Source organism: Giraffa tippelskirchi, chromosome 4, assembly GCF_054371585.1.
Source record: "Giraffa tippelskirchi isolate mGirTip1 chromosome 4, T2T-mGirTip1v1.2.pri, whole genome shotgun sequence".
NCBI lineage: Eukaryota > Metazoa > Chordata > Mammalia > Artiodactyla > Giraffidae > Giraffa > Giraffa tippelskirchi.
In genome coordinates, this window is record NC_137278.1 from 573,983 (window position 1) to 591,372 (window position 17,390).

Below are 17,390 nucleotides of genomic sequence, written 5' to 3' on the forward strand. Positions count from 1 at the left end.
GGGCGGGGCTTCGGGGAGGCGGGACGGGAGTGCGCGGTGCCGGTGAGTCGCCGTCTAGCGCCGCTGAGTGGCCAGCTTCGGGGTCCGAGTCTGTGAGGAGAGGGAGCCATCATCTCCCCCCTCCCGCCGGGACGACGCTGCCCCCCAGGGCCGCCGGCGCCCCCAACCCGACTGCTTCCAGCCCGACGCCCGTCCATCTCGACCCCCGCTTAACTCGACGTCTCCCAACCTCTACGCCCCCGCCGCAACCCCGACGCCCCTCAGCTCGACGCCCCTAAACCCGATGCCCCGAACCCGGGTGCTCCTCAACCCGACACCCCTGAACCGGGTGCCCCCTACACCAGACGCCCCCCCCCCAACCTGAGTGCCTTCAACCGGACGGCCCGTTAACCCCTGCGCCCCAACCCTACGTCCTAACCTCCGAGCCCCCTTAACCACGCCCTCCCCTAACCTCCATGCCCTCAGCCCCGCTGCCCCCGGCTCCCCCGGTTCTCCTGGACTTGACCACCTTCCCTCTGGCCCCACGCTGTGGAGCCAGTGGCGCAGCTGAAGGCGCTTCCGTCGCGTGGCAGGTGCTGAGGGCTTGAGCTTTGTCCCCTTTGAGCCCGGTGGGCATCGGGAGATGGCACTGGTCAGGGCTGGGCGGTAGAGCTGGGGTCAAGGCGCTGCTGGTCCTTGAGAAGACGTCCGAGAAGAAAGTTTCCCACAGGGCACGGACCAGTGAGCAAAGGCAGGTGACTCTGCACCTGCCCTCTGCTCCTTGACTTGTCTGGGTGGCATTTTGGAAGAGACAAACCCTCCCTTGCTGTGGCCCTTCTAAGAGACCTGGGAGCCACAGGGTGAAGGCCCTGGACATGGCTCCTCCTCGTGGCAGAGAGGTCAGGCGCACAGGGCTGCTGCTCAAGTTCACCACAGCCCGGACCAACACACCTACCTCCAGGGCTCCACCACACTGGGTGGGAAATCCTGTGCCCAGCCCGCTAGGGAGGGTCTGGCGCACAGCCTGCGGTGGCCACACACCCCTACCCCTACCCAGCCTCAGCCTCCTCGCCATGGTCCTGGAACTCCTGGCTGCACTAGGCCTTTGCCCAGCTGCCCACACTTGTCTTTGACTGACTGGGAGAGGAGCCCAGGGCTTGGCTGCAGTTCTCGGTTTCTTGGGCAGCCACACCAGGGCTGTTGACAAAGAGGCAAGTGGCTCCCTTTGCTTGTGAAAAGCGCTTTCTCCATGGAGAGCACAGTGTTTCATCAGAGTTTTCCTGTCAACAGACATGTAACTTAACGTGGACGGGAGCCCAGGGAAGGGCTGGGAGGCACCGCTTTGCACCTGAGCCTGAGGTGGTACCACCTGTGCCGTCCTTGGAACCAGTCTGTCTGCTTTTGTTTCACTTTTTAGCCATGGAGCAGGAGGAGGACACTGGCCCAGAGGTATAGAACCTGAGGAGTCCAGAGAGGAATCAGCTGAAAATTCCCAGTGTGGCCGCTTCTGGACAAGGAGAACTTGAAGTCGGCTGCCTGTGGGAGTGGTGTGCGGGCCTCTCTTCCCCTGTCAGGACTGAACCCCTCCCTCCTGTTCCTCAAGGTCACACTTGTCAGTTCCTGCTTCCCTGTAGGAAGCCTGCTGGCCTTTTTCCCGTGGAACATCCGTAGCCACATCACAAAAGCTTTCATTCCTAAACCAGAACATGAGATGCATTAAAAGAGCAGTGAAAAGCTGAAGTCAGAGATGCCAACCACTAGAGACTGTATGAATAGGTCTGGGTCACGCCCATGACCGTTCCCCTGGCTCCCCCCGCCCCCGCCCAGGGGTGGCTGAGCTCGGCGGACACACTTACGAGCAGGGTGCTTGGCTGCCACCCAGTGGAGGTGGTCTCTAGGCAAGCACACAGCCTGGGCCAGGAGGGCCTGGGCACCTCACTCTGAGGCAGGAGCTCCCACTGCTTCCTCTGCTTTCTGAGCCAAGTTCAGAGGGTTGAGTCTTTGGATCACTTCCTTGTTCTGTCTTGATGTAACATTCTGCTTTTGAAACGCTTTTCTGAGTGCATTGATTTCCTCAGGTTTTCTGGCATCAGTACTGTGTGTGATCCTGGCTCTGAAGGATCAGGCAAGCTGCTTTAGTCCTTGGCACTTGTGTAAAAGCTTGACAGAATTCACACACACACAAACACCGCCCCCCTCCCTCAATCCATCCTGTTCCTGACTGCTTGGAAGGATGTGTGAGTACCAGGAGGAGTGGAGCATAGTTACTTGTTTGACTGGTTTCTTGTCTTTGCGGGGAACCTGCCAGCATCCCCTGTATAGGTGGTCCTAGCCATCCGCCCACTCACCATTCCACACCCACTGTTTGCTCTCACCTGCCTGTCTTTCTCCCTGGGGCCTGGGCTTCTGAAGCTCCTTGTTAACTCCCTCCCTGGGAGCCCTTTGCTGCTTTATGCCGGATTTAATGTTCTCAAAGTCCAGTTGGCTCGTTAGGGTTTCTCAGCACTGCTGTTGTGTGGGCTTGTGTCTGCCATTGGGCCAGCAGCCTGTGGTCCTGTTTGTGATGAGAGGGCACTGAAGAGGTGCCCTTTGCATGCCCCCGGCCAGCCAGGTTTGCTCCTCTGGACTTGCATCCCGAGGAACAGGGAAGCTGAGAATGGAGGGCTCAGATGCCCGGAGCATTTGTTGTCAATGCAGCACAGCTGCTGGCCCTGCCCAGCCATCCTGTGGGTGGGTAGCCCTTCTCCAGGGCAGATGAACTCGGGCCCTCTGCCTCCTGAAAGGCCGCTTCATTTTGGAGGTCTCCAGCGCTGCTGACTTCTTCCCTGACCCACAGCTCTGTTCTTGCTCCCTGAGAAGCTGGGGCTGTGCCCATCCTGGCCCTTCCTGACTGCAGGCTTCTCCCCTAGGTGGGCTTCTATCTGGCCACGCTATGGTCCTGGGGTCTACAGCTGATGGAGCAGCATTCCCAGTCCACCATGGTAACCACCTCTTGCTCCCGGGTGATGGCTGGGCCCAGAATCAGTGGCCCCCTTCACCCTTGGCCGCCCGGGGCCCTTTGTGTCCAGCCTGTGTTTTGGGGGTTGGGGGGTCATGGTGCCTTGCTGATGGGTGCTCTATGACCTTGCCCAGCTGCTGGGGATTGTGATTGGAGTCCTCCTGGCCCTGGCCCTCATCGGCACCACCATCTTTTTTGTGTACAGAAGGGTTAGCCAATTCCGTGAGTATCTTGCTTGAGACTGTAGCCCCAGTCGGGGAGGGAGAAGAGGGCTTGAGAGGGTGGTGGGTTTGAGTGACTTTCCCCGTGTTTTAAGATCCCATAAATAGCCCTCAAGGCCGTAGTGGCTTTTGTTGAAAACTGCTGGCCCGTCAACAGCTCGTGGGATCCATGGAATTTAACTGTCCTGAACTCTCTTGGCTCTCATTTCCAAGAGGAGATGAAGTCCCGCTTCCTCTGCTTGGGTGTGTCACAGCCCAGGAACAAGATGCTGTGTGGCGCAGGCTGGGCAGGGCAAGCTCAGTGTGCACACGCGGCTGGCCCAGCTGTACTCAGGCAGCCCCTTGGCACCCCTTGCAGGACAGATGCAGCCCAGTCCTCAGTACAGGTTCCGGAAGAGAGACAAGGTGATGTTCTACGGCAGGAAGATCATGAGGAAGGTAACTCCCGTTGCGGCCCGCGCTTCAGCCTGTGCCGGGGGCTGCGCAGGGGCCCTGGGGCTTGGGGAAGGTCTGGGCGGGCACAGTACCTGGAGAGGAAGCGAGCCAGGAAGGAGGGCAGAAGCCCCTCCCAGGAGCGTCCCTGGCGTGTGTCAGGCGGAGGGTCCTGGCTCCGGTGCAGATTGGTGGGCCTCCCACGATTTGGGGCCGGGCCCTGCAAGGTGGAAACTCCCAGCCTCACTTCCCAGTGTCAGACCGTCTTGGGGACGAGCAGCCTTTGCTGGTGGGCCCCACCCCCTCCCGCCCACTGAGAACAAAGGGCTCAGCAGACTCCCAGAGGCTTACTGTGCCTAAAAGGCATGCTTGAAACATTTGCTGATATTTAAAAATATTTTGTTTGTTACTTTTCTCTAGATACACAATTAGTCTGTGTTCTTTGTAGAAAAACTTGAACTGTCGGACGAGGAGTCCCATGGGTGTCCCTGGGTGGGTCTTGCTCCTCGGCAGGGTCCAGTGCTGTGAGAGGGAGCTTGGTTCGGGCTGCTGCATCTGGCGGGGGTGGCCCTGGCATGGGAGGACGCTGTGCGGGCTGCTGCAGTCTCGTGTCGGGGCGCATGGAATGACCTGTGAGCAGGTCTCGAGGCACTCGTGTGTGGGTGGCTCTGGGGCTGTCCACGGATGACCCCACTGAGGACTGGCGGCAAGCTGGGTTTGGTCTGAGGAAGACAAGAAAGTGGTTCAGTGGGGCCGGAAGCCCCTGGGGGCGAGGAGGGGTCCTGGTGGCAGCGCACAGCGGGCAGCGCAGGGCCGCGGCCTGAGAGCTGCCCGAGGGGGCCGGCTGAGGCCTGGGGAGGAGCCAGGCCCTTTGTACTGCTCGGCAGTGCTGTTTGGGGCGGTCCAGTGGGCCTGGACTGTGAGGGGGACAATGAGCCGTCCAGGCCGGGAGGGTGTGCAGGCGCTGGGATGGTGTGTACCAGTGTGACGGGTGTGGAGGAAGGCGCCCGCCTTCCAGGAGAGGGGACCTAGGGCTGAGGACGTCAGAGCTCCCAGAGCACGGGGTGTCTGGGGACATGGCCGTGTGTGCTCGCTGTCAGCAGTGCCAAGGAGGTTCCCTGTGTCCTGGGCAGGCGAGCAGGTGTGGCCGGGCCGGAATGCTGGTGTCAGGCCCACAGGGGCCACGTCCTGAGGGCTGGGACCGACCCTGAGACTGGGAGCTGGATCTGACAGGTCTCAGAGTCCAGACTTAGCCTCCCCTTTTCATTCTGCAGGTGACCACGCTTCCCCACACCCTTGTGGGGAACACAGCTGCCCCCCGGCAGCGGATGAGGAAGAGGACCAAGGTGCTGTCTTTGGCCAAGAGGTACTGGGAGTGCCCTTCAGACCAGTCAGGTCCCAGCTGCCCTCCCCAGTGGGTTCTCCGTGGCTTCCCTGCTATGGGGCTCACAGCCCAAATGCTCTCTGCTTTATTCTTTAATTTTTAAAATATTTCATTGATTGATTAATTTGTCTGCATCAGATCTTAGTTGTGGCACTCAGGCTTTGTTGCTCTGTGGCATGTGGGATCTTAGTTCCCTAACCAGGGATCAAACCTGCGTCCCCTGCATTGCAAGGCAGATTCTTAGCCACTGGACCACCAGGGAAGTTCCTTGCTGTCTGCCTTTGAACCCCTTTGGGCCTCTGCTCCAGGTGTGTGCCTCTGCTTTGTAGGATCCTGCGGTTCAAGAAGGAATACCCTACCTTGCAGCCGAAGGAGCCCCCGCCCTCCCTGCTGGAGGCTGACCTCACAGAGTTTGATGTGAAGAATTCTCACCTGCCGTCAGAAGTTCTGTACATGCTGAAAAATGTCCGGTAAGAGAGAGGTGGACCTGGAGGCTTTCTGTGAGATGTCCTTTCCCTGTGGCCACCGATGGTTGTGTTGACAAAAAATATCAGTAAACAGTTTATAACAGGAATAGAAATTTGCGCCAAACTGAGGACTCTAACCCGGAATACAGCCTCTCAGACAACTCTGAGGAGCTTTTCCAGAGAAGCATGGTTTTCAGCAGTTTTATATCTTGTCAGAATGAAGAATGGTAAACTAGTCAGGGATACGTTCCTTCAGGGTATCAGGAAGAAATCAAAACCAGGTCATCACTTACACGGTGAGTCAGTATGGCGTTGACGCCTGGGAAGGGAGTCTTATCCTGGAAGGAGCACCGGGATTGATGTCCCAGGATGGGAGGCACTGAGTCCTTATTTTTAACGTGGGCGTTCTTTACTTCTGGTAAGTGTTCAATTCAGATCAGTCGCTCCGTCATGTCCGACTCTGTGACCCCATGGACTGCAGCCTGCCTGTCCATCACCAAGTCCCGGAGCTTGCTCAAACTCACGTCCATCGAGTCGGTGATGCCATCCAGCCATCTCATCCTCTGTCGTCCCCTTCTCCTCCTGCCTTCAATCTTTCCAGCATCAGGGTCTTTTCAAATGAGTCAGTTCTTCACATCAGGTGGCCAAAGTGTTGGAGTTTCAGCTTCAGCCTCAGTAGGTGTGCCCTTTAATAATTAAAGCAGATGTACAGTGTGTGGTTGATCAGCCACAATAGGATTTTCTGTCTAGTGAGCATAAAGTGGGTGTTCACACATGTAGCAGCCAGAATGACCCCCCTGGACCTCAACCTGTGACCATTTCTTTTATCGGTTGGCAAAGCTTCTCTCCTCTCACTGGCACTGCCCTCCTGGTGGTGAGCAGAGCCGCCTCACTGGTTCTTTCCCATGTGTGTCTGCTTCCCAGAGTTTCTGCCTGCAGGACGATGCAGAGCACGTGTGGGAAGTGAGTGGCCAGATGGAAGATTGAAAGGCTAGCTCTCCCCCCACCTCTCCCTGGAAGCCCCAACTTTGCTTTTGAGCACTTCACTGACTGCCCTTGGTTGCAAACCTGGCTCAAACGCACAGTCACGGCCTGAGAGTTCTCTGAGCTCCTGGGACAGCAGCTGATGGGGATTCCTAAACCTCAGGCTCCTGTCCTGCTGACGACCAGGCGCTAGTGCTGCAGGCTCTGCAGCCCTTCCCTGTGGTCTGGCCGGCAGGGACAGTGGCCTGTGCCCCTCCCCCACTTCCTGAAGGTGTCCCATGTGTTCTGTTTTTTGTAGGGTCCTGGGTCACTTTGAGAAGCCGCTGTTCCTGGAACTTTGCAAACACATGGTCTTTGTGCAGCTTCTGGAAGGGGAGTACATCTTCCGGCCGGGGGAGCTGGACAACAGCATCTACGTAGTGCAGGACGGGCGGCTGGAGGTCCGCGTCCAGGACTCGGTGAGAGCCCTCGGCGGGGCAGGGGCGCTGTTGTGTTGGCACTCAGTGGTCTGCCCTCTTGAACATTTCTCAAGTTTTCCATTGAAAAGTTAGTGCAAACTTATTTTATGTAGATAGGAGATTCATATTTTATTGCTGCAGTAACATATGTACAGTTGAATATACGTTAAAGGCCACCTTGCACACCAAATTCAGGTCCTTTAGGTGGTTCAGTCGAAGAGGTAAGACCTCCAGCTGGCCCGCATGAGAAGCGTCCACTCCTTGGCCCGCCTTTTGGGATTTTGCCAGTCTTGAGTTCATCAGAAATTTCTTGCATATTCTGAGGCGTCAGATCCTGTAGGAGGTGTCGTTGAATTGAACCGTCGGTTCACTTGTACAGGTCCCTAAACGCTCCACTGCTGGGAGTGAAAAGCTTGTCAGATGAAGTCGTCCCCATACCTTCCTGCTAAGCATTCCTGAGTGATCGCCAGGATGTTGGCAGAGTTTTGAGATGTGCAAGGTGGAGTAGTGCAGCCATGAATATGACACTTTCCAGTTGGCTTTCGATTATATGTTGTTTGAGAAATCGCTGCTTCATATGCTCTCCCTGGAGGTGCTTGTGAAACCTCTGCCCCTGTTTGTAGTGGAGCTGGGCAGCCATCCCTTCTGTCTTCAGGCTGGAAGCAGAGCTGCTGCTCGGTGCCCTTCTGGGTACTTTTCTGTAGTTGTCTCTGTCCTTCCGTAGTTTTCCGGTGCGAAATCCAGTGGAGCGTCTGGGTTAGCCTCAGGCGTGTCTACGTGCACACCAGAGGCCCCTCCAGCTCCATTCTGCACAGCTGTCTTATGCAAATTCCTTCACGCCTTCCCCAGTGGGTAGTGAGGCTGCTTTGTGAGCCAAAGCACTCCGGAGAGAGACACGGGGGGCAGAGCGCCCGGGGAGAGACGGGGGCAGAGCGCCCGGGGAGAGACGGGGCGCGGTGGGCCGCACTGAGGGTCTTCAGAGTGCAGAGTCTCACGTTTGAGCTCTTTGGAGGGAAAGACACGTCGGACCACAGCTGCCCTCGACGCGGCGCGCCTGCTTCCGTGACCCGGGCTGCGTGCAGCTCGCATCTCTCCCACCGCCTTAGGGCCCCTTAGTGGGGGGGTGCTGACCTGTAAGGATCAGTCACACGCTTGTCTTATTTTCAGGTTTCAGGAAATAATTTTAACTGTAAGAAAATAATTCAGGTATTAATTTAGCTGGAAGCTCTCATTGGTGCCTGCCTCTGTTGAATTATGTGCTTAAATCACAGTTGCCGGGTGAGGGGGGTGGATTTCCAGACCAAGCATCCTGGGTACTTGGTTTATTTGCGTGGTGGTAGGTGACCCAGGCTTCCCACCGTAGACACTCAGTGAGGCCTGGACTGCATGAGGTTGCCCCCATCCCTGGCCACGTGAACTTCCCACCTGCTGGGCCCTGGGTGGACCTGACCCAGGACGGCTCCTGCATGTCCTTCCGGCTTCTAGACCACAGTGTTGTCGAGGTACAGGTCTCGTGTGTAGCTTTGTCTGTGAGTGACCTGGTGGGATAATCAGAAAGGACATGCTTTCATCCAGTCTCCTCCGGGGGCGTCTCCATATCATCTGCCTAGCAGTCCTTCCCAAGAGGGCCAGAGCCTTTGTCCCAGATGGAAGGGCTCCTGGACTGTGACCTGTGGCAGGTTTGAACAAGTTCAAAGGGATTTTTCTGGGTCACCCTGAGATGAAGTTCCTAAATCACCAGCATTGCATGGTTTCCTTTCTTCTTCAATCCAGTGGGGGAAAAATATGTCAAAATGCTGTCATTTATACTGAGAATAACTGCGTTTGGTTCCTACATCGTTTTAGTTAGGCCCACCAACTCTTCAGGCAGATCCTCCTGGTGCTGACAAGACACAAGGCTGAAGGCTAGGCTGGGCCTCGTTGTTCCTCTTAGTTACCCTCATCTTTCTGTTCTCATTCCACACGTCGACAGGGTGCAGCCTCTGCCCCGCACAACCAGTGGTGGGTGGTTGTTTGCCAGGCCGGCCTGGCCTCCTACCATGGGTGACTCTCCTCTGCTTTCCAAGCGCAGGATGGCACTGAGGTGACAGTCAAAGAGGTTCTGGCTGGAGACAGCGTCCACAGCCTGCTCAGCATTCTGGATGTCATCACCGTGAGTATCTCCTCCCCCCCGGGTCTGCCTGGGCTCACTAGACAGCAGCTCCCTCAGCGCCCAGGCCAGCTCTCCAGTGACAGGAGGGTCACCCTAGTGGGTCGAGGGTGTGCCTGGAGTGGCCTGGACGCGGCTCTGACTGAATGTCTGAGGGGAGCTCGGTGTTGGCTTGTGGGTTTTGGTGTCTCTTAAACGTTCATTCTTTGGACTGAGTAGCTTGTGCACGGGCTCCAAGCTTCACATGCATAAAACATCACAGGATGAAGGCGATTTCTTCTGTCTTCAGGCCCCAAGGCCCCTTCCCAGGAGAGGCCCTTTCTGGATCTTCTGTGCTAATGTGTGTCTTTCAGTCATTTCTTCAGCTTTTGTGCTGTTCATCAATGCAGTGAATGGTCTTGTGTGGACGCTTTTTCCTGTGTTTGAAGGCCAGTCTGTAGGGCAAATCCTTAGGAGACTCACTGGATCCAAGGGACCTGCCTCCCACCACAGAGACTGAACTGCCAGGCATGTGAGGGTGCCTCATCCACTAGTGAGCCGTCTTATAGCTGATGTTTGCTAGCTGTCTCACTGTATCTCACTGTTTGCTGAACCCAAGGTAGGCAAGGTACAGACAGGGAAGCTGAAAGATGTGAGGAGAAACTGCAGACATGTTTATTCTCTCTTGACTGGCATAGAAGCTGTAGCAGCAGACATACTGCTACGTGTTCTCTCCTCTCATGGTTGACCCAGTGGACACAGCAGTAATGCACCATAAGACGCCATAACATGAACATCATGTAGCCTTAGTGCAGCCTCAAGGGCTTTTCAGGTGGAGCTTATATATGTTTACAGTACAGAAGCGGCCCGTGGCCAGGTAGGTACATTATGATGTGCATGCGCAGTGCTACACATGATCTCGGCTGTTACATAACCATGTATTTACAAAACATAGGGTGGGAGTGAGAGGCCCTGGGGGTGAGAGAGCCTGACCACTGCCATCTTGGGGAATTTGCTCTTTCTTTACATTCCACTTCAGGGTCTCTCACCTTATAGTCTACGCACAGTCCATCTTCTGCGATATTCCCATGGTGAAAAACATTGACTCTTGGGTTTGTATCTTGCAACAGTATTATGGGCTGCAACAAGAAACAGCACTGTCACCCAGGATACAGCCTGGAACTCATATTACTTGCAAAACCCCCACAGGTGCCAGGCCATCCCCTTCAAGGAGGAGATTTTTGTGGTGTTCACAATCCACCCTCATGATTGCACTTTTCTAAATCTGAGTACACAGCCTTTACAGTACATTGTTCTAAATCTACAGTATAGGACATAGCCTTTACAGTCTACTGTCCTAAATATACATCATTTGGCCACCATAGCCATCAGTGTATGCACTGGGACCAAGAAACTGCTCCAGCTTGCCATAAACAAGACTGCATTCGGCACCAGTGTCAACCAGGGCCTTTACTTTCTGCACATTAGCTGGTGACCAGTGAACTGCAAGTTCCACATGGGGCCTCCAGCCCCTGCTTGGGCTCTTTGGGTCGGCACATTGATATGAGCCCTGTTCAGAGCAGAAAAGGGCATCTGAAGGAACACCCTTGGGTGCCATATAATCTAACTGTACCACCCATGTCTCTTGCTGTGGGCATTTAAACTGCTGTTCCAGTCTCAGTTGCACAGTTGGCCTCGCTAACAAGCAGGGACCTGCAGTCTCAAATGTTCTACAACCTTTGTCTCAATGAAGGGTGAGGGGTTATAGATGCCAACCGTTCTATTTCATCCCTGGAACAAATGATACCATCCACCCCTGTGTCCCAGAGTCGCAAAAGCCACGCTGCCAAGGGGCCCCTTGATTCTGCTAAAGCCGCTTACCCAAGTCAACCAACTCCACCTGACTATATGATTGATACGTCGTGAACTCAGTCACATTGGGGGCCCCTTGATGATGCCCCTGCCGGGCCACAGGCTGCTCATGCTTCACTTTCTGCCATACAACGGGCCTTGCTGACAAGCAGGGACCCATGGTCTCATAATGTTCATCATCACCATCTCTTCTGTGATTGTGATTTTCATTCTGTCTTACCTCTGATGGATGAGGTTAAGAGGCTGTGAAAGCTTCCTGGTAGAAGGGATTCAGTTCAGTTCAGTTCAGTCTCTCAGTCGTGTCTGACTCTTTGCAACCCCATGAATCGCAGCACGCCAGGCCTCCCTGTCCATCACCAACTCCCAGAGTCCACCCAAACCCATGTCCATTGAGTCGGTGATGCCATCCAACCATCTCATCCTCTGTCGTCTCCTTCTCCTCCTGCCCCCAATCCTACCCAGCATTAGAGTCTTTTCCAGTGAGTCAACTCTTCGCATGAGGTGGCCAAAGTATTGGAGTTTCAGCTTCAACACCAGTCCTTCCAATGAGCACCCAGGACTGATCTCTTTTAGGATAGACTGGTTGGATCTCCTTGAAGTCCAAGGGACTCTCGAGAGTCTTCTCCAACACCACAGTTTAAAAGCATCAATTCTTCGGCGCTCAGCTTTCTTTATGGTCCAACTCTCACATCCATACACGACCACTGGAAAAACCATAGCCTTTACTAGATGGACCTTTGTCGGCAAAGTAACGTCTCTGCTTTTTAATATGCTGTCTAGGTTGGTCATAACTTTCCTTCCAAGGAGTAAGCATCTTTTAATTTCATGACTGCAATCACCATCTGCAGTGATTTTGGAGCCCAGAAAAATAAAGTAAGCCACTGTTTCCCCATCTATTTCCCATGAAGTGATGGGACCAGATGCCATGATCTTAGTTTTCTGAATGTTGAGCTTTAAGCCAACTTTTTCACTCCTCTTTCACTCTCATCAAGAGGCTCTTTAGTATCTCTTCACTTTCTGTCGTTAAGAGTGCTGTCATCTGCATATCTGAGGTTATTGATATTTCTCCCAGAAATTCTGAATCCAGCTTTTGGTTCTTGCAGTCCAGCATTTCGAATAATGTACTCTACATATAAGTTAAATAAGCAGGGTGACAGTATATAGCCTTGAGAGACTCCTTTCCCAATTTGGAACCAGTCCATTGTTCCATATCTGGTTCTAACTGTTGCTTTTTGACCTGCATACAGGTTTCTCAGGAGGCAGGTACGGTGGTCTGGTATTACCATCTCTAAGAATTTTCCACATTTTGTTGCGATCCACACAGTCGAAGGCTTTAGCGTAGTCAATGAAGCAGAAGTAGATGTTTTTCTGGAATTTCCTTGCTTTCTCCATTATCCATCAAATGTTGGCAATTTAATCTCTGGTTCTTCTGCCTTCGAAACCCAGCGTGAACGTCTAGAAATTCTCAGTTCACATACTGCTGAAGCCTGGCTTGAAGAATTTTGAGCATAATTTTGTTAGCATGTGAAATAAGTACAATTGTAAGGTAGTTTGAACATTTTTTGACATTGCCCTTCTTTAGGATTGAAATGAAAACTGACCTTTTCCAGTCCCGTGGTCACTGTTGAGTTTTCCAAACTTGCTGGCATATTGAGTGCAGCACTTTCACAGCACCATCTTTTGGGCCTTGAAAAGCTCAGCTGGAACTCCATCACCTCCACTGGCTTTGTCCGCAGTAGTGCTGCCTAAGGCCCACTTGACCTCACACTCTAGGATGTCCAGCTCTAGGTGAGTGACCACACCACTGTTTATCTGGGTCATTAAGACTTTTTTTTTATATAGTTCTTCTGTGTATTCTTGCCACCTTTTCTTAATCTTTTCTGCTTCTTTTTGGTCTTTACTGTTTCTGTCCTTTATCGAGCCCATCTTTGCATGAAATGTTCCCTTGGTATCTCTAATTTTCTTGAAGAGATCTCTAGTGTTTCCCTTTCTATTGTTTTCCTCTATTTCTTTGCATTGATCGCTAAGGAAGGCTTTCTTCTCTCTCCTTGCTATTCTTTGGAACTCTGCATTCAGTTGGGTATATCTTTCCCTTTCTCCCTTGCCTTTCGATTCTTTTCTTTTCTTAGCTATTTGTATACTCCCCTCAGACAACCACTTTGCCTTCTTGCATTTCTTTTTGTTTGGGATGGTTTTGGTCACTGTCTCCTTTTCAGTTCAGTTCAGTTCAGTCACTCAGTTGTGTCTGACTCTTTGCAACCCCATGCACTGCAGCCCGCCAGGCCTCCCTGTCCATCACCAACTCCCGGAGCTTACTCAAACTCATGTCCATTGAGTTGGTGATGCCATCCAACCATCTCACCCTCTGTCGTCCCCTTCTCCTCCTGCCCTCAATCTTCCCCAGCATCAGGGTCTTTTCAAATGAGTCAGCTCTTCACATCAGGTGGCCAAAGTATTGGAGTTCAGCTTCAACATCAGTCCTTCCAATGAACACCCAAGACTGATCTCCTTTAGGATAGACAATGTCACGAACCTCCCCATAGTTCTTCAGGCACTCTGTCTACCAGATCTAACTCCTTGAATCTATTCGTCACCTCCACTGTATAGTCATAAGGGATTTGATTTAGATCATACCTGGATGGCTGGTGATTTTCCCTACCTTTTTCAATTTAAGCCTGAATTTTTCAGTAAGGAGCTCATGATCTGAGCCACAGTCAGCTCCCGGTCTTGTTTTTACTGACTGACTGTATACAGCTTCTGCATCTTCAGCTGCAGAGACTGTATCAATCTGATTTCAGTATTGACCATCTGGTGATGTCCATGTATAGACTCATCTCTTAGGTTGTTGGGAAAGGATTTGTTAGGACCAGTGTGTTGTCCGATCAGTCTTGTTTCATTTTGTACTCCAAGGCCAAACTTGCCTGTTATTCCAGGATCTCTTGACTTCCTACTTTTGCATTCCAATCCTCTATGACGAAAAGGAAATCGGTTTTTTTTTTTTTGGTGTTAATTCTAGAAGGTCTTGTAGGCCTTCACAGAACTGGTCAATTGCAGTTTCTTTGGCATCAGTGGTTGGGGTATAGACTTGGATTACTGTGATGTTGAATGTTTTGCCTTGAAAATGAACGATCATTCTATGGTGTTTTAAATGTAGTAGTATGTATATGTTAATCCCAAACTCCTAATCCCTCCCCCTTTTCCCTTTGGTAACTATAAGTTTGTTTTCCATGTCTGTGAGTCTGTTTCTGTTTATAAATAAGTCCACTTGTATCATTTTTTTAGATTTCACTTCTAAGTGATACCATATGATATTTGTCTTTCCCCCTCTGACTTACTTCACTTAGTATGATCATCTCTAGGTTCATCTGTGTTGCTGCTAATGGCATTATTTTGTTTTTTCTTATGACTGAGTAGTATTCTGTTTGTGTGTGTGCACTATACACCACATCTCCTCTAACCCTTCATCTGTTGATGGACGTTTGGTTTCCCATGTCTTGGCCACTGTGCATAGTGCTGCTGTGAACATTGCGGTGTGTGTGTCTTTGCTAACCAGTTTCCTCCGGATATCTGGCCGAGAGTGGGACTGCTGGATCATATGGTAGCTCTATGTTTAGTGTTTCAAGGAACCTCCATACGGCTCTCCATAGTGGCTACACATTTACATTCCCACCGACAGTGTGGGAGGGTTCCCTGTTCTCCTGTCATCAGGTTTTTTATTTCGAGAGCTTTTTTTCTCTCTGAATATTTTTTTATGGATGAAGTAAGACGAGATTTTCTTTGCTCCCTATACCACCTCTGGCTATTCTGAGTTTCTTGTCTGCTTATTTGCTTCCATCTCCCAGATCTGGGCCTGTCCTGTTACCCACAGTCCCGTTAAGTGAGAGGGAAATCCACGTCTGACCTGGCTGCACAGCCAGCGCGTGTGACTGTGTAGACGTGCACTGCTCGTTTATCTCGTACCTGGAATTTTGTACCTTTTGAACACTTTCCTCCAATCCCATCTACCCCATTGTTTTAATTTTTACAAATTTGTTATGAAGTATTTCAGATATACAAAAAAGCTCAGCATAGGAAGCAGACATGTCAGCTGTTAGCCAGGTGAGACAGTGATGGCCCTGTAAGCTCTTAGTACCATTCCGCTTCTCTCCACCCTTTCCTAGGAGGCAGCTGCTTTTCTGACTTTTCTCTGATATTCTACAAAGTGAGCAGTAGTTGTTGTGCCTTAGCTCCTCAGCGGTGTCATACTCTGCCCGGTCCTGCAGCACCCTTGGTATGTGGGGTACTGGTGTAAGTCCCTCCGTGTTGAGGTTCTGCAGCACCCTTGGTGTGTGGGGTACTGGCGTAAGTCCCTCCGTGTTGAGGTTCTGCAGCACCCTTGGGGGGTGGGGTACTGGCGTAAGTCCCTCCGTGTTGAGGTTCTGCAGCACCCTTGGTGTGTGGGGTACTGGCGTAAGTCCCTCCGTGTTGAGGTTCTGCAGCACCCTTGGTGTGTGGGGTACTGGCGTAAGTCCCTCCGTGTTGAGGTTCTGCAGCACCCTTGGGGGGTGGGGTACTGGTGTAAGTCCCTCCGTGTTGAGGTTCTGCAGCACCCTTGGTGTGTGGGGTACTGGCGTAAGTCCCTCCGTGTTGAGGTTCTGCAGCACCCTTGGGGGGTGGGGTACTGGCGTAAGTCCCTCCGTGTTGAGGTTCTGCAGCACCCTTGGGGGGTGGGGTACTGGCGTAAGTCCCTCCGTGTTGACATGTTGTTCCAGTCCAGTTGTCTACTCACTACCCTCTGACCTACTCGTTGTTGACTGACAAGCTGTCGTCATTGTTTTCTGTGGTGGCCAGGCCACAGAAAACATTTGTAGACATGTGTAGCTGTGTGCCAGGCCTATGCACACCCTGCAGCTGTCTCATCTGTGCTTTTAAAGTTTCCTGGTGAAGTTGAAGGCATTGTTTTTCTAAGTAAACAAGTCCATTTGAGCTGTTTTTAGTGTCAGCTGTTGAGTTGTCATTTTCTCTTCCCACCCTGCCCCTAAACACACAGACATACTCACAGCATAGACACACACGTGCTTCTCTCCCCGGTTCTGGAACTGATGAGCATTGCTGTCTGTCAGGGCCCGTGGGGCTGGGGTCGTGGGGATGTCCCTCCCCTCTTTCTCCCAGGCTCTCCGGGCCGCTTGGCTTGCTGGTGAGTGAGTGACATGCTGCTAACACAGGTCTGGAAAGGGAGTGAGGTCGTGTCTGAGAGAGACCCTCACCCCTGTCACCGCGGAGGGCGCCCGCCCCCCACAGAGCAGCCCAGTGGTGCGTAGACATCCAGGGGCCCAGCCTTGACCTGGCTTGGCCTCTGCCTCTGCCTCTGCCTCCCAGGGCCTCCAGAGCTGGCCTCCAGGTCCCGGGCTGGACGCCTGGCCGGCGGCTGCTCTGTGCTGCTCAGGGCCCCTGTCTCCTGGGTTGTGGTTGTGGGTCTCTTATGGGTCACCCTCCTCTCTCTTTTTCTTATTGCTTTGAACTCAAAATTTTATGGTGTTTATAGGTTTCTAAAAATTGAATTAGTTGATTTACAGTGTTTTATTAGTTTTAGGTGTGCAACAAAGTGATTTAGTTATACTTATATTATGTATCACTTTTCTTTTTTAGATTCCTTTTCGTTATAGGTTATTGCAACCTTTTGAGTATTGTTCCCTGTGCCATACAGTAGGACATTGTTTTATCTATTTTATACATAGGACTGTGTCCATGTTAATCCCAACCTCCTGCTTTATCCCTCCCTCTGTTTCCCCTTTGGTAATCGTAAGTTTGTTTTCTTTTTTTTTTTAATTTATTTATTTTAGTTCGTAAGTTTGTTTTCTATGTCTGTTTGTTTTCTGTGAATCTATTTCTGTTTTGTAAACAAGTTCATTTGTATCACTCAAAAAAAAATTCACATATATGTGGAATCTATCACATGGTAAAGTCCATGCTGTCTGTCTTGACTCACTTCGCTCAGTGACCCCTAGGTCCAATGTGGAATCTATCACATGGTAAAGTCCATGCTGTCTGTCTTGACTCACTTCGCTCAGTGACCCCTAGGTCCACCCATGTCGCTGCGAGTGGCATTACTTCATTCCTTTTTTATGGCTGACTAGTATTCCACTGCGGGCTTCCCAGGTGGCTCAGTGGTAAAGAAGCAGCCTGCCAAGCAGGAGACACAGATTCAATCCCTGGTCTGGGAAGGTCCTCCGGACAAGGAAGTGGCAACTCACTCTGGCATTCTTGCCTGGGCAATCCCGTGGACGGAGGAACCTGGCAGACTACACTCCATAGGGTTTCAAAGAGTTGGACACGGCCCAGTGACTGAACAACAACAACAGCACCTCACCGTGTACACGTACTCCGCGTCTTCTTTGTCCGTTCGTTTGTTGATGGACACTTAGCCTGCTTCCACGGCCTGGCTTTTGTGAATAGTGATGCTGTGAACAGTGGGGTCCGTGTATCGT

The 17,390-nt window shown here is 52.2% G+C and overlaps 1 protein-coding gene and 1 pseudogene across 41 annotated transcripts in view; one reads left to right on the top strand and one right to left on the bottom strand.

The window, feature by feature from the left end:
* Nucleotides 1–17,390, top strand: part of PNPLA7 (patatin like domain 7, lysophospholipase) — a 70,414-nt gene that overhangs the window by 737 nt on the left and 52,287 nt on the right. For 6 of the 41 annotated variants that reach the window (XR_014082940.1, XR_014082941.1, XM_081593218.1 and 3 more), the window contains exons 1-9: nucleotides 7–42; nucleotides 1,397–1,428; nucleotides 2,889–2,960; nucleotides 3,112–3,199; nucleotides 3,557–3,636; nucleotides 4,905–4,996; nucleotides 5,344–5,484; nucleotides 6,764–6,923; nucleotides 8,995–9,075. Coding sequence is in view for 39 of the 41 variants with exons in the window: in XM_081593218.1 (XP_081449344.1) it covers nucleotides 1,399–1,428; nucleotides 2,889–2,960; nucleotides 3,112–3,199; nucleotides 3,557–3,636; nucleotides 4,905–4,996; nucleotides 5,344–5,484; nucleotides 6,764–6,923; nucleotides 8,995–9,075 (744 nt within the window). In the remaining 2 variants the exon portion in view is untranslated. Of the gene's footprint in view, nucleotides 1–6; nucleotides 1,191–1,269; nucleotides 1,529–2,875; nucleotides 2,961–3,111; nucleotides 3,200–3,522; nucleotides 3,637–4,904; nucleotides 4,997–5,343; nucleotides 5,485–6,763; nucleotides 6,924–8,994; nucleotides 9,076–17,390 lie in introns of those variants that run through there. The other 35 variants (XM_081593221.1, XM_081593224.1, XM_081593256.1 and 32 more) reach the window with 23 other exon arrangements.
* Nucleotides 7,090–8,391, bottom strand: LOC145544472 (NADH dehydrogenase [ubiquinone] flavoprotein 2, mitochondrial pseudogene; annotated as a pseudogene).